Source organism: Poromitra crassiceps (assembly GCF_964638095.1).
Source record: "Poromitra crassiceps genome assembly, chromosome: 3".
In the NCBI taxonomy this organism is placed as follows: domain Eukaryota; kingdom Metazoa; phylum Chordata; class Actinopteri; order Beryciformes; family Melamphaidae; genus Poromitra; species Poromitra crassiceps.
The window spans coordinates 44,328,530-44,348,144 of NC_139625.1; the positions used below are offsets into that span (position 1 = coordinate 44,328,530).

The 19,615-nt window shown below is 46.0% G+C and overlaps 1 protein-coding gene across 1 annotated transcript in view; it reads left to right on the plus strand.

The window, feature by feature from the left end:
* Positions 1 to 19,615, plus strand: part of sptbn5 (spectrin, beta, non-erythrocytic 5) — a gene marked incomplete at both ends in the record, with an annotated part of 320,085 nt that overhangs the window by 101,373 nt on the left and 199,097 nt on the right. The window contains 10 exons of the mRNA XM_083633035.1: positions 1,116 to 1,191; positions 1,677 to 1,888; positions 3,370 to 3,619; positions 3,729 to 3,868; positions 4,470 to 4,569; positions 10,608 to 10,778; positions 10,901 to 11,065; positions 12,037 to 12,126; positions 14,568 to 14,704; positions 18,807 to 18,993. Of these exons, the coding sequence (XP_083489161.1) occupies positions 1,116 to 1,191; positions 1,677 to 1,888; positions 3,370 to 3,619; positions 3,729 to 3,868; positions 4,470 to 4,569; positions 10,608 to 10,778; positions 10,901 to 11,065; positions 12,037 to 12,126; positions 14,568 to 14,704; positions 18,807 to 18,993 (1,528 nt within the window). The remainder of the gene's footprint in view (positions 1 to 1,115; positions 1,192 to 1,676; positions 1,889 to 3,369; positions 3,620 to 3,728; positions 3,869 to 4,469; positions 4,570 to 10,607; positions 10,779 to 10,900; positions 11,066 to 12,036; positions 12,127 to 14,567; positions 14,705 to 18,806; positions 18,994 to 19,615) is intronic.

The window sequence follows — 19,615 nt, forward strand, 5'->3', positions numbered from 1 at the left end:
GCTGGTCGTGTAAGAGGCCTGGACATTTGGCCAGAGACTGCACTGAGACAGTGGAGGTCAGGGAAGAGACACGGGTTGGGGAGAGTGTGGAAAGCCGGGGGGAAGAGAACTTTGTTAGGATCGGGAGAGCAACGCTCATATTTCCAAGTGAGCAGGTGTCGCCACTAACGCCGGAGGGACCGGCACAGCCGAGCTGCGCTACGCCCCCCACGGTTGCTGGACGGGAAGCCGAGGTGGTGGTCGCGGCCGGTTGTGTTCTCCCTGCTGTCCTGAACACGCCGCCCCCTGGGGGAGGGGGACAGGAGGACGAGCGCGGGCGAGAGGCGGAGGAAGAGGGGGAGTGTTCAGATGTGGACCCGGCGGACGACATGGCCATTTGGTCGGTCGAAGCGAAGGAGTGGAAACGCAGGCAGGCGGAGGACGCGGATATCGGTCCGGTGTACACGTGGGTGGTGGCCGGACGCCGAAGTGTAACGGGTTGGGTTTGTGTGCTGCTGTTGTGTGTTGTACTGTTCTGTGCATGGGGAGTTACGGGGGGTCTGTGAAGGTGACATTTAGCCAGTGGGGGGGGTGAGAGAGGGATTCACCTGTGATTGGCTGGGGGGAGGAGAGCTGTGAGAGCGGGGGACAGCTCGGCGAGTTGGGGTGTGGAACCTGAGAGGAAAGGTTGTGTGTGGGAAGAGCGGAGAAGCTAGGAGGAAGCTAGCGGGGGTTTTGGTGTGTGTTGTGGGGTTGTTTTGGCGTGGGCTACGGCTGACAGTAGCCCCGGACCTGTGTGTGATAAAGAATAAAGTGCGGTGACTAGATCCTGACTCTCGCCTCGTTCCTGACATGCTACAATATTAATGACATGGACTTGACTTGGGAATTGTCAAGCTAAGTTGCCTTGGTCACAACACTTTTATCTGGGAGGGAGCATTCATAGAAGAACCAAACAAAGGAAAAACAGGTTTGGGTTTTAATATACAGTATTTGGGACATCTGATCCCTGGAGGGGAAAGTAGATTACCTGAAGAATGTTGCCAAGATGTAAGGCCTAGTTTTGGTATAAGTATTGTTTTACAGCTTACTACTATATATGCTACAGTATTACTACCAAATGTCCTGTGCTACAGGAAGCAGGATTGCAGTCCAGCGGAGAGTGCGGCCATCTTGGAGGAGGTCCGGGTTCTGGAGGCTCTGCTGCAGCAGGTGAGTTCTCACTCTGTCCCAGACTGAACTGACAGCTGGTTATTGATGCATTCGATTTGTCTCAGAGCTTGGAAGTCCCCGCTGGGAATGCACTTCACACCCAAGTTGACTGCGTCTCACTAAAACAGTCGGAAAACCAGCCAGGGTTAGCTCTAGCCAGGCTAGCCATTGTTAGCAATAACAGTTGATAACAATGCATTACATGGTATTTTGGGCATACAAACACCATAGCAACATGTCCACAGATAGAAGTTAGACAGTACTGTCTGTATGATTGATTTAATGATATTACTACAGCTTCACTACAGTTGATGCAGTAGCTCAGCTGCCATCTTGGGTTTTGAGGTCGATGTTGGTGAGGTTCCCCTGACTTTCAAAGTAGGAAATCCCAGTTCAGGTGATGTCTGTGAACTGGGAAATTACGAGTTCCCAGTGCAAATGGAATACGGAATATGTCCTGTAGCATCTCATCGCCTCCTGTCCAGGTGAAGCTCCAGGCGGCGGATAGACAGCGCCTCCTGGAGGTGGTGCGGCGGCTGCAGAGCTTCCAGAAGGAGGCCAAGGAGCTGCGGGGCTGGGCGGGGGCAGTGCAGGAGCGCCTCCTACAGGAGGAGGCGGCTGCTGACGTGGCCTCAGCCCTCAGCCTGCTGGAGCAGCACCAGGAGCTGAGGCTGGAGCTGCAGGAGCAGAGGAGCAGGTGAGGAGAAGAGTGAGGACAGAGCAGGTGGAGGGAGCGCTTCCTCTGAAGTCTACAGTATGTATCACTAGCGGTATTGTGTGATGGAAGCGCACTAAGATGGCTGATGTGTGCATTCGTATAGTGTTTGTTTCGATTTTGTGAGAAATAAAGTTGATATTAATTTGTGCGTTGACTCGGGTAAAAACATCATAGAATGAATGCCAATCCACATACGATAAGAGTTTGAATTAAAAAAGGGCTAGACATTTTTCAAAGTGACAACCACTCTAAGAAGCAGATAACTGTAACCTACTACACTGTCTGGTCTGTAATTTGTTTCAGTTCAGCTTTTCTTTGCATTTGTTCACAGTGGCAAAAATGACAAAGTTAATTCTTTGTCATCAATGAATTTGGTCCAGATGCTTTCCCACTCTGCTCATCTTTCAAAATAAACACGCTCTATGTAGAAGTAACATATTGATGCTTATAGGCTGCTAACCCTGTATCACCTTTAAAATCAGTTATTCAAACTGACTTTTTTTTGTAATGTAATAACATTATATTGTCTTTGATGTTATGGTTTGCTATTCTGTTTCTTGATTTGCTTTTCTATTTCTTATTTCTTATTCTTGCTTCTGGCCATATTGTCGTACAAGCGCTGTTTTCTTTTTTCGCTTGCGGGCCGGTTTGTGTGCCCTAATGCGTGTCTTATGATATCTTCCGTGTATCTTATGCCATTATCCGCCTCGCACAAGTGTCAATTTGCGCACCGGGCACGATATTATCCAGTTTTGCGCTGGGGTCTGTGTGCTAATGCAGCTGTGGGTGTGCTCCATGCTTCGCTGCCAGCAGCTGCGCTGAGTGATGCCTTTGATGTCTTTCAAGTGGAAATTTGTTCCCTCAGCACTAATTTTATCAGCTTTTTTTTATTCATTTCTATTGATTTATTTACAGTAAATCCTATCTGTTTGGTTCAACAATTCATTAGATAATTGTGAGTATCAAATTTTCTTTCTGCCAGCATTAGTCATTTCCCCCTTCTCAGATCTGTGATTAACAGTACATTACTTTGAGGAAGTTGTGTCCGGTGATACAATAACCTCTTTCAGCCTACATCAGAAATACATAAATAAATAAATTAATGAATAAGTAAATACATAGATAAATAAATACATAAATTAATAAATAAATAGGTAATGAAGAGTTCATTTGCAGAAACCGTTAACCGTTGTGGGCATCTAGTAGGGCTGAATAGGGGTCCAAAATGGAAATAAGCCTATTGGCTTTATTGTGTTTTTAACCTCGATTTTTAATTGTATGTATTCCTGTTCTGCAGATATATGCATATCTCTTTTATAATTGTCAAATAAATCCAATCCAATCCAACCCAATATCGCATTTAGCTCCTTTTGTAACGGTTGTTTGAGAATGCTATATAGTTGCTACTATGTATTAACCAATGTAGACTGAGTGCCACTGATGTGTGTCTGCTCTTTCAGACTGAAGGAGCTGGAGAAGCTGGGGAAATCTCTTCAGCAGGGCTCATTCAATGGGAAGATAGGGGGCGTTGACATCCAGCAAACACTGGACAAGCTCAACGCTGATTGGTCCAAGCTGGACAGGATGTGGACCAGTAGAAACCAGTTTTTGGAGCAGGGGGTGGAGCTCCAGAGGCTGAACCAGGAAGGAGACCGGATCGAGGCGGCGCTGTCAGGACACGAAGCCCGGCTAAGGGTCAAAGACCTGGGGGTGAGCTGTGTGTTCGAGTGCGAGGCACGCTAGAAATGAGCGCGCAAAGCGTGTGATATTTCTAGTCTGTATAATATACTACAGATGATATTTGTGTTTGTTGATGCAGGACTCAGTGGACAGTGTTCACAGCCTGCTGGTTCGGCAGGAGCATCTGGAGGGCCTCCTTAAGGCTCTGGACCAGCAAATCACACACTTCACCCAACGGAGCCATGAGCTGGTCAGCCAGAGACACTACACTGCCCAGCAGTAAGACTATACAACACAACAGTTGCGAGCTGGTCAGCCAGAGACACTATGCTGCCCAGCAGTAAGACTACACAACACAACACAGGGCAGTAGAATGTACAACTTTATTGTCCATGCATGTGGAGAATTACCTTTGGTTTTACTGAATTAAACAGAAAAAGTTAAACACATGAAAAACTAGAAAAGTGCACTCAGTAGAGTGCAGATCTCCGCCAGGCACCCTTACGCCTAACCGTGGCCAAACCCAAACCCAACTGCGAAGGTAACCGCTACGGGAAACATCAGCTAGACGGATAACACATGCACACACACACACACACACACACACACACACACACACACACACACACACACACACACACACACACACACACACACACACACACACACATACACACACACACACACACACACACACACACACGCATACACACACACAGACAGACACACAACCAAACACATGATCTCCTGGTAGAGATAATAACAACGATACATAATGAAACACCACAAGATACAGAGAAACATCACAGAGCTACAGCATGTTTTCCAGTTCAATGTAAAAGACATCTCCAAGTGAAATGTAAGTCTTGTGTCCCCTCAGAATCCAGCAGAGGAGTAACGACGTCCAGGAAGCAAACAGGAAGCTGGGAGAGAGCAGCAGAAAGAGGAGGAGTCTGCTGATGGACTCCATGAAATACCAGGTACCCACCGACCGGATAAGTTTGAATAAGTGGCTGATTATCTAACTGACCAGTGTAAGCTAACTGGCAAAGTGACCAACTAATTAAGTTACTGTCCAGTTAATCACTAGCTAACTAGCTGACTAGTTCATTACTAGCTAATTCATTAGTTAATCACTAACTAAATAATAACTGCTGAATAACTAATAAACTGATTAGCTAGCTAATTACATAATAACTAAGCGACTGAGTGGCAAATAAACTAATAAACTGATGACTGACTGACTCAGCACTCAATTACTAACTATCCAACTAGCTAGCTAACTATAACGATAAACCAGCTAATCACTAACTGACTGTTCAACCAGCAAGTTTTGTAGTTAAAACAATCATCATGTTGAGTCTTTTTTTTTGTAATGCATTGTTCATACTACTAAGCATTAGTAAGTAATTCATAAACACAGTTGTAAAGTCCTCCTCACTTTAGATGAGGTCACACAAAATATTTACTAAATAATAATAATAATAATAATAATTCATTTATTTTATATAGCGCTTTTCAAAACCCAAAGACGCTTAACAGTAAAACAAAAGACAAGCAACAGAAACAGGCAACAGGCAACAGATACAGGCAACAGATACAGGGAACAGGTACAGATAACAGTGGCGGTTCAGGGCAAGGTTGTATGGAGAAGCAGAGGAGAGGAAGAGAACAGGAGGGAGGGGCAGGGGGGGGGCGGAGGGTGATGGTTTGGAGGAGGTGGTCAGGGGTACTGGAGGTTGTAAGCTTGGGAGAACAGATAGGTTTTAAGTCGGGTTTTGAAAGTGGGGAGTGAGGGAGAGTCTCGGACGGTCTGGGGGAGGGAGTTCCAAAGTCGGGGTGCAGCGCGGGAGAAAGCATGGTCACCAAAGGTTTTGAGTCTGGATGGGGGGATGATGAGGGTGGCAGTAGAAGAGGATCGGAGTGTACTGGAGGGGCGATGGGGGATGAGGAGGTCAGTCAGGTGGGGGGGGCTAGGCTGTGGACGGCTTTGAAGGTGAGGAGGAGTAGTTTGAAGTTGATACGTTGCTTGACGGGGAGCCAGTGTAGAGAGTGGAGGACAGGGGTGATGTGATCGCGGGACCGGGTGTCAGTGAGCAGGCGGGCGGCTGAGTTTTGAACCATCTGGAGTCTATGGAGGGAACGGGAGGTGATGGCAGTGAGGAGGGAGTTGCAATAGTCGAGGCGGAAGGAGATGAAGGCATGGCTGAGGGATTGAGCAGCAGGGGGGGAGAGGCAGTGTCTGACTTTGGTGATATTGCGGAGATGAAAATATGAGGTTTTGACAACAGAGCTGACGTGGGGATCGAAGGAGAGGGTGGGGTCCAGGATGAAACCAAGGTTGCGAGCCAGGGTAGGGGGGGTGATGGTGGAGTCATCAATGGTGAGGGTGATGGGTCCGGTTTTATTGAGGGTGGATTTGGTGCCAATGAGGAGGAGTTCAGTTTTGTCACTGTTGAGTTGGAGGAAGTTGTGGGTTAGCCAGGTTTTTATTGCGGATATGCAGTTTTCGATGTGGGTGAGGGGTGGGTTCTGGAGGGATTTGGTGCTGATGTAGAGCTGAGTGTCGTCGGCGTAGCAGTGGAAGTCCAGGTTGAATTGACGGATGATGTGACCAAGAGGGAGTATATAACAGATGAAGAGCAGGGGGACGAGGACTGAGCCCTGGGGGACCCCCTGCAAAACAGAGGAGAGGGTGGAGGAGTGACCGGAGGGAGATGAACTGTTGTCTGTCGGTGAGGTATGAGGTGAGCCAGTCCAGTGCAGTGCCCTCAACACCCAGTTGGCGCAGCCTTTGGAGGAGGATGGAGTGGTTCACAGTGTCAAAGGCTGCGCTCAGATCAAGTAGAACTAGGATGTTGAGGGCACCGGAGTCAGCGGAGGTGAGGAGGTCGTTGATGACTTTGGAGAGGGCGGTTTCGGTGCTGTGGAAGGGACGGAAGCCAGACTGTAGGGGTTCGTAGAGGTTGTGGGAGTGAAGGGGGGAGTGAAGTTGGGTGGCGACGATGCGCTCGAGGGTTTTGGAGAAGAATGGCAGGTTGGAGATGGGGCGGTAGTTGGAGAGGTTGGCAAAATCGAGGGTGGGCTTTTTGAGGATGGGGGTGACGGCGGCGAGTTTGTAGACAGAGGGGACGTGACCTTGGGAGAGTGACTGATTGAAAAGGGCAGTGAGGTGGGGGATGAGGGCGGGGAGGCAGGCCTTGGTCAGGGGGGTGGGGAGGGGGTCTAACAACTACTAACTACCTTAATTACATGGGGCGTGTCTGGGGGGATTGGCCACCCCAAAATCCTGAGGATGCCGGCGTCCATAGCCAACATTACTGTTTTCAGGGGCTGTAGCGGGCTCATTTTTAAAGCTAGAGTGAAGAGCCTGTTATCACATGAACCTAGAAGACCTAAGGCATCCATTGGTATCATATCAACAATGTCATGCTAGCTTGTCTGCAAGGGGGCTAAATAATGCTCCAATTTAGGCAAAAAATTGGCGAGGGAAAAACTGGCATGGCCATTTTTAAACGAGTCCCTTGACCTCTCACCTTGAGATTTCTGAAAGAGAATGGGTTCTATGGGTACCCTTTGAGTGTAGCATTTTTCAAACCATTGGCTTAATTACAAAATATAAAATTAAACACTTATTTTCTTTTTTTATATAAATGCATACCTGCCAAGGTATGCATTTGATCTAAAGTCAGTTACTATCTATGCCTTACAAACCATTTATAAATGAGATTGAATACAATTGTTAAATAATTATAAATTAGCTTATTAATCAGCAATAAAACATTCATAACAGTGTTTATGAATTACTTACTAATGCTTAGTCATGTATGAACAATGCTTTATAAATGATGAATTAAGTATGCTTAATAGTGTGCAGTTATAAAGTGTTACGCAATATTATAATATTCGATTTTATTTTATTTTTTATTTAACCAGATAAAAACCTTTGAGATACAAAATCTTTTTTTACAATTGTGACCTGGCCAAGAAGGCAGCAAAGTTGCATGTGGAGTTATACACGTTGGTAACATGTAAAAAACAAAACAACAATACAAATAACACAACAATACAAATAGAGCAAAGAATACCATCAACACTGTGACATCAGAAGTGGTATGTAACATACATAAGAAGTAGTATGTGACATACTAAAGACTAAAATCATAAAACATGGCCTACTGCAAGTTTAAGGTTGCAGAAGGCATGACACTCAAGGGGAAAATTAGCATCATAAACAGCATTCAAAGACTGACATACCCCAACAATTACAAGGGGAAGACTGTCGTGCCACAAAGACGCATCAGAACAATACAAAGAGAGCAAAGCAAAAATAACTTGACAGTAAGTAAAGTGACAGTAAGTTATACATTGTGGCATGTGGCAGGAGCAGCTTGAGGTAAGGACCTCTGACAATTTTTGTTTAAAACTGGACAACGAAATGAGGGAGACCAATTTGAAGGGAGTCTGCAGGTCATTCCAAGACCAAGGACCAAAATAAAATAGACTCCTTTTTCCAGACTCAGTCAGTCAGCCACATGTGGCACTTTAAAATGTAACCAACTGTTGGATCTGAGGTTGAATGAGTTATTCTAAAGCCACCTATTTCTGAAGAAAATGGTGAAAACGACATACCCAAACTAAAATGCTTACTGTGGCTGAACCGCTAGGGTTACAGACAACTACCCAGTGGTGTAGTCTACCTTTTTTCAGAGGGTATACTGTGACTCTGACCCCCATCATAGGGGGGGGGGGGCGTGGTTCCGGCCAGAAGTGGGCGGAGATTCGACCCATTTTTTGTTGTTGTTCCTCCCCAAATTTACAGAATAGCTTCAGCTATCAGCTTCATCTTGCTTCTTCGGTCGCTATTCTGTCTCCTGAAGATTTGTTTACCGACGGGGAGAAAGCCCCACGTGATAGCCACCCGTCAATCTCTCTCTCTCTCTCTCTCTCTCTGCTCAACGCTGTAACACCATTTTATTTTGAAATTCAGTTGACTTTGCCATTTCCCACGGATATTGTCGCGTTTTTCTTTCCTGGCTTGACAGAAAAAGTCTGCCTTCACGCGCCTAGTCGGCTTGAAAATAGAACTCACGTAAAAATCGGCGCAGCTCAGGCGAGGCGTGGGTACACGGAAGGTTCACGTTGAGGCGCCCTGTGTACACAGCCTCATTGACTAAAAAGGACGCCTATTTAAAAGCGTGGGTAAAGGCAAGGCTTGGGTGCTGTGTGTGAACGTAGGGTAACACACACAATTTTATGAATGGAAATGGAAAACGATACGTACGGTGGCGCAGTCGGTAGCGCTGTCGCCTCACAGCTAGAAGGTCCTGAGTTCGATTCTCGCCTGGGACGCTGTGGGCGCTGGAGTTGTGACCCCCCCATATCTTCAGTGCCCACTGCCCAGGTGGGCTATCTCGTCGAAAGGGCCTTTCTGTGTGGAGTTTGCATGTTCTCCCTGTACCCCCCAGGGGGTTCCTCCGTACATAACCCCCCACTAAAAAACATGCAGAAGATCGTCATCCGACTAGTGACGACAGCATCTGAAGTTGGTCCCCGGGCGCTGGAAAGAAAAAGCGACCACTGCTCCTGGCCTGCCCCCTGGAGGAAAGGACAAGCCTGGATGGGTCAAATGCAGAGGACATATTTCACCGGCCACCGTCAGCATGAGTGTGTGTTGTGGCCGCATGCATGTGTTGTAGTGTTCGTGTGACAATAAAGACGGGCTTCCGCCTGAAATCGTGTTTTTTTTTTTTTTTTTTATCATAGCGCATTTCCCAGACAGTGCGCATACGCAAATCTGAGTCATTTCGCAGTGTGTATACTGCGTATACCTGCGTAGCACGTAGACAACACCACTGCAACTGCCTGACCTTTTCTGAAAGGTAAGACTTTGAAGTCTATGTTCCAAGTGTCAGAATGACTCTATGTGTTACTGACCCTGAGTAACACCAGCTCAAACACAGTGGTTGATTCTCGCCTAGAATAAAAAACACTTTTAGAGTGTAAACAGTTACCTGTGGTTGTTGTATTTATGGCTAGAAACCCAATGGAGACATAGCCACAAGCCTTACCACATCCCAACTCAAAGAAGGTGAAAAAATACCAAAACATGAGTATTTGGCAGTGGTTTTTGTAGGGAGATACCTAGGCGGATTTCCAAAAAGCCATTATAAAAAGCCATTTGAAAAAGCGAAATAATCTGAAATGTTGTCTTTGTCTTTGTACAAAGACAGCTATAACTTCTGCTGTGTTGATCTGATCTGAAAAAGGAAGACATGGTTCGATGCGCAAGATTCAGCCAGTTAATTTGGTATGTAGCATGAACAGCATTGTTCAGAATGAACTACCTAATTAATCACATAAATGACAGATGAACAGCAAAAAATCAGAAACGTAACGCCGGGGTTACGGTGCCATGCAAGAGGTTAACAGATACAAACTTACAGCATGTAGAAAGACAACCTAGCCGAAATGGCCTTGTACATTAAAATATACCAATGCTGCATCCTGCGCATAGCAAGGGAGACCCATCCGACCAGATCGTACAGTGTGCAATGATGGGTCCTGAAGCCTGAGTTAGAGATACCTCAGAGCAGCATGATAGAGTGGGTCAAGCTTGGCCAAGGAGGTGGGGCATGCAAATCTATAAATAGTATCCCCATAGTCTAGCTGAGACATGAATAAGCCTGCTACCAGATGTTTACGTGAAGGCATAGAAAAGCATGATTTTAATCTATATAAGAAACACTGTAAGAAACCCGATAAGAAACCTCGTAAGAAACCCTATATAAGAAACTATATAAGAAAATGTATTCTATTATCGATGCAAGTTTACAGTAACAAAAGTAAAACATAACAGAGCTCCTCGTACAATTCCTAGAGATTAATATAAAAAAAATCTCAAAATGTATGTGATGTATGTAGTTTATGTATGGGATAAAAGTTATTTGTGGTTTTAGCGCCCCCTTGAGGCCGGCGCATCATCGCCCCACCTATATCTCTGTGCTGCTGCCTTCAGGAGTTCCAGAGGGATGCAGAGGAGCTGCTGCTGTGGATGGAGGAGAAGTTTAAGGTGGCGGAGGACGAGTCATATCGTGACCCCACCAACATCCTCCGCAAGCTGAAGAGACACGAGGCGGCTGAGAGGGAGATGCAGGCCAACCAGGTCTGGCTGGACAGACTGGTTCAGGTACAGAGTGGGCGGGTTGACCGTCTGGTTACGTACAATGGTTACGTACAAATTATTCCAACAGGAATAACAAGGAAAGAAAGAAAAGACAATAAAAAGTGTGTGTGTGTGCGTGTGTGTAGGTGGGGCAGGACATGCTAGCTGAGCAGCATGGCAGCAGTCAGAGCATCAGCAGGAAGTCGACTCAACTCAGCAACCGGTGGAGGAGGCTGCAGGACAAGATGGCCGACAGAGGAGACAAGCTGAGGCAGGCGGGACAGCAGGAGCAGCTGATGGAGCTGCTGCAGGTGACTGACTGTTTACTGACCATTGACTGTATAAAAGATGAATGACGCATCTCCACTTCCTATCGCTATGCAAGAGTGAATCCAGACTATCTAACTAACTAACCATCTTGCTTGTGTGACGTCATTTGGAGGTGGAGTCTGCACACTAGAGGTGGTATGCTGGCCCGTGGGGGTTGGGACACACCCCCTCAGCCGTCTCCCGTCTGACGGAGGTTTGAGAGCGGCTGTCACAACTCTCAATCAAGACGTCATACATCAGTGTGATATGAACTACCTAACAGAAAGAGAACATCTTTGCGAAAAATGTATTTGATGTGTACTTTGATTGTTTAGTTTGGCTCATGTCCCATCCGCTAACATGGAGGGGGTGGGATTTATGACCTATACTGCAACTAGCCACCAGGGGGTGATCAAGATGTTTTGGATTCACTTTTGAGGAGCTGTCATGAAGTCCATATGTTGCTAGTCTCGCTGGCCAGCCTCCTCTCCCTTCCGTCCGAGGAGGCTGGCGCAGCAGGTCTCCATAACTGGGATAAACCCTCCCCTGCTCTACTCTGCTCTCCCATTGGAGCGACTGTTTCGGTGGCAGCCGGATGTCCGCTCCCGGCTTATTACAAACTCTGTCATTGGCGCCGACCATGTCAATCAGAGCGGCTTCCGCTCCCTCCTCCCTGTGTGTCGCTGTAAATAGTGCCCTGCCACCTCAGTGAAAACAACAACGCTAACTAGCTAACGGCAGAAACCTACACGCTAGCTCATTGCTACACGCTGAAAACGGCAAGTTGGATTGTTTGAAACTATTTTCCAAGGGCACTGCTGCTAAGCGCCGCCCATTGCAATCCCACTATGGAGACCTGCGGCGCCAGACTCCTCGGATGGAAGGGAGAGAAGGCTGGCCAGCGAGACTAATATGTTACTGACTGATTGACTGTACTATATCAATAACAGCATTGTGTTGTGTTGGTCTGCAGGACGCCCGGCTGAAGACTGAAGCCATCCAGCGCATGCTGCACAATGCTGCCAAGGGCCACGACCTGCGCTCCAGCCGACAGCTGCTCAAGGTTTGTGTCAGTCAAAGGTGTCAACTTCGCTCCAATCCCAGTCAAGTCGCAAGTCAAGTCCATCTCATAATTATCAAGGCTCAAGTCTAAGGGTGGTTTCTCACTGCGGACCCAGGACCGTTTCCGAGCACCCAAACTGACCCCAGGTCCGGTTTGCTGGATCAGTGTGAATGTTGCGTTCTGTGCACAAGAACAGCAAACCGTGCCCGGGTCCACTCGAAAAGGTGGTCTGGGGAATGCTTTATGCGTGCCCAGCCATGGTACACTTGAGTGTGAACACAAACGTACCCAAACCCAAAAGTGGACTGCTATTTCTTTACTGTGTGATGACCAGTTATCCTATGGTTTGGACTTTTGTTAGCCTGGGAACCTGACGCTAGCAACCAGCTAGGTCATTTGCAAATGCAATGCAGTGCAGAGCAGGTGAGCGGAGCGGAGCGTGGAGCGAGCGGGGGGATTTTGGCTTGAGCGGTGAGCGGGGACCAGAGTGGTACCGGAGCGAAAGTTCATCGATCACCCGCTCAGTCCTGCTCCAGTTTCGATCACAACATGTTCGAAACAGAATGCATCGGTGTGTGGCTAATTGAGCTACATGCATTGAGGCTAATACATTTGACAAGAAATAGCAACCAAATCAGCCTAAATAGGCTAAGTGGTAGATAGAAATAATGTTTATGTTAACACAACATGCAATTGTAGAACATTTCAATATTGGACAAAATAAAACATAGAAATCAAAACACAACCCTATGTGAAACATATATGTAATCCAGGTGCTATATATATATCCCTCGCAGATTTAACGTGATTTGGATGAGTGACAGCCTCTACTGTGTTGCACTGTGATGTCCGACTCCGCTCCAATAGAGAGCTCCAGGGATGACGTATTTTTGTAGGCTGAATGCGGAAGTCCCGAACTTCCTGGTTCTTCACTGTTTCTGTCTATGGGATTTTTGAATGGGTTTTTGGCGCGATGCTTCAAATAATGTATGTGGGCAACGCAAATTTAATCAAACGCGAACCAAGGTTCAGCGGGATAATCTTCACACATGAGGACCACTTTCATGAGTTTTGAAGCGTAACTGCGAGCCCTAGAGGTAAAAAGCTCGTGCTAAGATAATCCAGAACTACACACTATGTCGCATAGGCGTCCACGCATTGATTGCGAGAGAAAGAATTTCCGCGTTCACTCGCGATGACGTATAATATCCGCGTCGACATTGTAGTCTCATTTAGCCGTTTGCTAGCTAGCCACCCTTTTAACGGCACATAAAAGCTTCAAAACTCATAAAAGTGGTCTTCATGTGTGAAGATGATGTTACTAAACACTGGTTCGCGTTTGATTAAGCCAGCGTTGCCCAGAGAGATTATTAGAAGCATCGCGCCAAAAACCCATTCAAAACTCCCATAGGCGAAAACTGTGAAGAACCAGGGCTGTTAGCATCGATGATTTCCGGACTCGTTCCTGGAGCTCTCTATAAGACTTGGCTTACTTCATGTGCACGCCCACTATTTTCTTGCCAGCTGCTGCGAGACAAGAAGGAAGAGAAACGAACATGCAGCCGACGTTGCTGAGGCTCATGTTATTTGTAGTGAGCAATGCCCATTGCCCAGGCGTTTAAACGCAAATTAAAACACCCTGGCCTTTTTCTCTCTTTTATTCTTTTGAGCGGAGCGGTGAGTGCGAGCGGGTGAAATCTGTATCGAGCAGGGAGCGGTCTTGAGCGCTGGAGCGGGTGGAAAGGACCGCTCGGGGAGCGATGAGCGGTAATTATCACCGCTCCGCTCCGCTCACATGCTCTGATGCAGTGCAATGTGAATTGGTTTGGCGATGCCAGGCTAGTTCATCACTTTATAGAAAACAAACAATACACAAACTTGTATTTACCTCTTGTAGTAGATCACAGAAACAAAAGTCCAAACCATAGAATAAACTGGTCATCCATTCCACTACTATCCACCTAATCCACTTGACAAATGTTGAAATGTAACGTAATGAACGTTAGCCTACTCTTCTCATTTTGTGTGTTTATTGGCGGATCGCAAGCCAACTAGGTGCATATCGCCACCTATTGTATGGGAGTTTGTAGAGAGGCAGGGGTTCAGGGAACAGTATTTGTAATGTGAAAGCTGACCAGCGGGGGAGGGGGGGCAATCATATTCAGGCACGGAATGATTGTTTTCGTTAGGCTATTTCGTAGCCTATATTTCGGTGAACTGCAAACATCTACAAACCTGTAAATCTGTGAATAGTAAGCATTGTGAGAATTTTGGAATACAAAATCTTCATCTTCAGTATATTGTATTTTTTGTTTATTGTATTCTCTTCTTTTGACATTTTTTATTTGATCATTGGCTGTGATAGGCCAGTTTCCCCGGGCAGCCTCAGGCTTCAGTGACGTTTCCTCTGGCCTCAGCATCTCCTCTGTTTCTCTGTGAAGGAACACCAACAGCTGGAGCAGGAGGCCAAGGAGCTGGCGGAGAAGATGAACTCCATCGTCAGCAGGGCCAAACACCTGGCCTCCACCCACTTTGACTCCCACACCATCCTGCATGAGACTGACACATACCTCAGACTGTGAGTTCACCCAAACATGACAATTATACTGAAACAGGTGGTTTGTCCATATAACAATCAGGGAGGTTGTCAACTCCAGAGAAAACCAGTCACCATTGACCTCAGTTCAGTTGTACTGTCCTACATTCAATGGTGACTGGTTTTCTCTTCAGTTATGCTGAGACATTTCCATGCAGCAGTAGTTGTAAAGGACCAGGGGCCGGTTGCACAAAGCACCTTAGGTTAAGATTTTCCTAGAGTCCGAGTTAAGGTGTCCATAAAATCAAATCGGTTGCACAAAACACCCTTAAATCTTCTCCTTAAAGTTAAACATTTTAAGGAAAACATAAGCACAAGATTTAAGGGTGTTTTGTGCACCCAATTCTATTTTATGGACACCTTAACTCGGACTCTTAAAGGAAATCTTAACTTAAGGTGCTTTGTGCAACCGGCCCCAGATCTTTGACTTTTTCCTGTTTGTAATGCATTGTTCATGATATTCTGTGTTTTATATGCAGTTTTCTGCTTTTCAAATTGTTGTACAGTATAAACTGAACAAATTGATTAATAGTAGTAACAATAGTAGACCAGTGTTTGTGGTGTATACATGGACATATTATAAGATGGACTGAGCATTGGTCCCGTTCAGTGAAGCCGATGCATGTTAGATCGCCGCTCTGGCGGTTGAATCCAGTATTAGGACACAAGGTCCGCCTCCCCATGTTAGTGGATGGGAAAATCACAACCGAAATAAGCACAGTATACGTCAGATAATTTTTTTCCAAAGGTGGTTTGTATCATTTTAGATAGTCATTATCATGCTAATGCCTGTGCAAGTGGTCATTTTTCTGATCAGTTTGTTTTTAAGTAGTTATTTGACATATAAAAAGGGATCAAAATGGATGATTGACAGCTGTGGCAGCCAGTCTCAAGCCGTCATTGGCTGGACAGGCTCTTCACATTATAGATCTATCGTCATAGACAAAACACACGGCTTCATCGTTATCTAACGCTGCCTGGAGGTCGGGGTGGCTCTGCTGGGTGTGTGGGGCCGGGAGATGGGCTCTTAGCCTGGGTAGTGCAGGCCTGGAGGTCGGGGTGGCTCATGGGTTGGCTGTGCTGGCTACCAGACATATCAATGGACCGCAATAAAAAGAACATTGTTTTGAGAAAGGTGCGCGAGGAATTAACGTTGGTTGGGGACTTAAGTAAGTTCAGAAAATATGTGTTAGTAGTTACTCCAGCTACGTTAGCAATAGCATTAGCCGCTTTCGCTAGTCGGCTATTTTTCATTATTTATCGGCTTAATATTACTAACTTAACAACCGACAGTGTTGGGCAGTAGCTTGCTACAAGTAGCAAAGCTACATAGCTTAACTACATTTCTCAGTAGCTTGGTGGTAGCTTCACTACTTTTGAACCAAGTTGCTTTTTCAGTAGCTAAGCTATTTATAGACCCAAGTAGCTTGTAGCTTCCCACAAAAGCTACAAGCTACTCGCCAGAGAAAATCCATGAGCAAAGCATGCAGTGGAGATTTCTGCTTTGGATTAAACAGTACAGGAGGAGACATTGCATATGTCAAGTGTGCCTGTGTAGCCAATAAAGCACTTCCAGTTCCATTATGATGGACAACAAGTGTTGTTGTCTCATCCTTGCTTTTTAGCATCCTTGCCTCTCTTGCAGCAAGACCCGGCACTACTCTGCCTCTGATTGGGTTGGGTTTAGGCAATGAAGACTGACGATTGGTTAAGGGTAGGCAAAATATGTCATGTGCTGGCGAAGTCACATCAGCAACGAACTTTGAAAGATGGCAGAGCCAGAGGGAGCCACTGGCAGTGATGAAGAAGACGTTCAGGTTTTATTGTCTGTTTTTGAATATTGTGCCAGTGATAGTTTCAGTGTGTTTTATAATATAATAAACAATCAAAATGAGATTTTTTTTTGCCTGCTATTTGTTTGGTGGAACGTTGTTCTTTGACATGAAGTTGATTCAATGTGAGAAAAAAAGTAGCTTTGATGTAGCAAGCTGCTTTTGCCATGTTGCTCATAGCTTAGCTTGCTACATTTCTGTGGAGATAGCTTCAATGTAGTTTAGCTATATTTAATCGAGAGTAACTGATAGCTTAGCTTACTACATTTTCCAAGTAGCTTGCCCATCACTGACAACCGATAACTATAGCTGGAATAACACAATAATATACACATATTTTCAGAACTTACCAGGTTATCCAACTGCCAGGAAATGTGTTTTATAACGTTAACTCCCATCCCGGGTCAGATGAGGCCTACGCAAGCACCAGCCATGAGCTAATCGCTAACGGCCGTTAGCCGTTAGCGTCACATAAACAGAGGTTTTATTTTTGGTATTAAAGCAACAAATGTTTTTATATGGATATCTCAGAGAAATGCTTTGACTGTGGGGATGTTCGTTCTTCACAAGCTCCTTTCTTAGCTGTTGTAAGGATATAGTTAACAAAGACGAGACTAGGCAGCTAGGCTAACGTTACCACTGAGCTATATTACATGGAACGTTACAGGCTGCACTACCCACAACACTATACCAGCAAACAACGTTGCGTAAAGCGTCAAGGTTAGATTTGTAAAACCAACATTTGCTCCAAAAGGAATTAAATCATAAAGTTAATCAAAATGCCACGAAAACATTAGGCTAGCTTAGTCAACACAGCAATCCCCCCAGTGAGGCTGAGGGTGAGTGAGGCCTGCCTCCACTTCCGGCCCGCGCTGAGAGCGCTGAGAGCACTCAGCAGCAGCCCGGAGGTCTGAAATCTCCGACAACCAAAATCAGATTTTCGTACAGGTGTCATTTTGATAAACTGATCTCATAATGGGAATCTTCCTGGTTACTTTTGGCGAGACAAAAAATATTACAACTTAAAGTGTCATATTTACAGAGCTAGACTGTATATAAATACACAACGCACTGTGCGCATTCTAGAAACAGCAGCTCTACATAAGAAAGTTCAGAGGGGCGGGGAGCTCTCAGAGGTTCTAACTCAAGGGAGCTACTGCGCAGACTCTGGTTCTCTTGATCTGACAAGATTTTGGCTTCAATAGACAATACAGGCAGGAGATGGAGATCCTCCCTCCATTTTTATTTATCTCAATGGGTGTATACTGTATGTGTACTGGCAGGCGCGGACTGCATAATCGGGCACGTCGGGCAAATGCCCGGTGGCCTGGCCTGGCCTGCAAAAAAAATAAAAAATAAATCTTTTTTTTTCTTCTTTTTTTTTGTGTGCCCGCAGTCAGGCCACTCACTGAACAGCAGGCCAGGCAGGCCACTGCTCATTTCTGGACTCTTGTGTTGGAGCCTTGAGTTTTGCATTGCTCAACACTTGGCTATAGGCTATAGAGACTAAAACCATTGTTGGCCTAATTTTTCAGAAACAAAGGTTGGAGCTTGAGCAGAACACACTACCATGTGTTTAATGTTAGGGTCTTGCTTAAACAGGAAGATGTTTAATGAAACTGAGAATATGTTGATGTTTATTATTATTGTTATTATGACGTGTAGTTCTTAAGCCTGTGGAGAATAACGCAGTATGCACGATCTGATCACTCTTCCTTAAATAAAGTTTGCTGTGAAGCGTTTGTACAGAGGCATGTTTTTGGTTTTACTTCTTCATATTATACTTGCAGTTATCTAGGCAATGTTGATGTTTCTATTAGTGAACAAATGGGTAACGTGTATCATCGCGTTAGCATTATATTCACTAAATCTTGCTTCAAACGACCCAAATTGGGCTTCAAACGGCCAAAAATTTTCGCGTCACCGACGCGCGTGGCCTTGCCTGCTTGGTATAAATGCTCGGCCTGAATTATGATCCCAGTCCGCCCCTGTGTACTGGATACTGTGTACACATACCACAAACACTGAGTACCTCCAGCAGGATTCCTGTTATAGTACTAGCAGGAGTATTATTTCCCCCCTGTCTGTTCTTGTCACAGCTGGTTGTGGGTTCAAATCCCTGCAGAGTGCAGACCAGCTGTTGTGGGACCCAAATGCCTTTCCCTCCTGTCTAATAATGACAAGTGTGTTTGAGAGACGGGGTCCTCAGCCTGAAGGAGGGTTTATCTAACACCATCCTGTCCATGTCGCAGGTTTGAGTCCCTGCAGAAGCCTCTGGATGCACGGCGGGCCCAGCTGGAGGCCTCTGTGATTCTGTTCGGGTTCTTCCATGATGTTGACCTGGAGCTCAGCTGGGTCTCTGAACACTACCCCTCATCTGGATCCACCGGCCTGGACAAGTCTCTGTCTGGAGCCAGCAGCCTCATGCAGAAACACAAGGTCCCACCACTCTATACTCTAGAAAAGACAACATTTCACTCATCCGCTTCGACCTGACAAAGTCTACAGTCTCATATTTTCTTGTCACTTTGTAAAATCAATCAATATCATTTTGAGAGTGAAATTGACAGGGTGTCTGGGTAGTGTAGAGGTAAAAGCACTCACCTACCACCGCAGGGACCCGGGTTCAATTCCGCCTTGGTCATACGTTCCTACAGACACAATTGGCCATGTCTGCAGGTGGGAAGCTGGTGGGGTGTGAGTCCTGGTCGCTGCACTAGTGCCTCCTCTGGTCAGGGGGGAGGGGAACTGGGGGGAATAGCCTGATCCTCCCATGCGCTACATCCTGGTAAAAAGTGGTTGGCGACTGCACATGTATCGGAGGAAGCATGTGCTAGTCTACAACTCTCCCCAGATCAGCAGAGGGGGTGGAGCAACAACTTGGACAGCAGGGGGAATTGGACAATTACAATTGTGGAGAAAATGGGAGAAAAAGCAGATCTTTTTTTTCTTACCCAACATTTCCTTTCCCTGGCTAAATAATGGTTAAAATAAACAACATGGTTCTGCTAAGAGCCTGTTTGCTCACACCATTCTCTCTGTGTGTGTGTGTGTGTGTGTG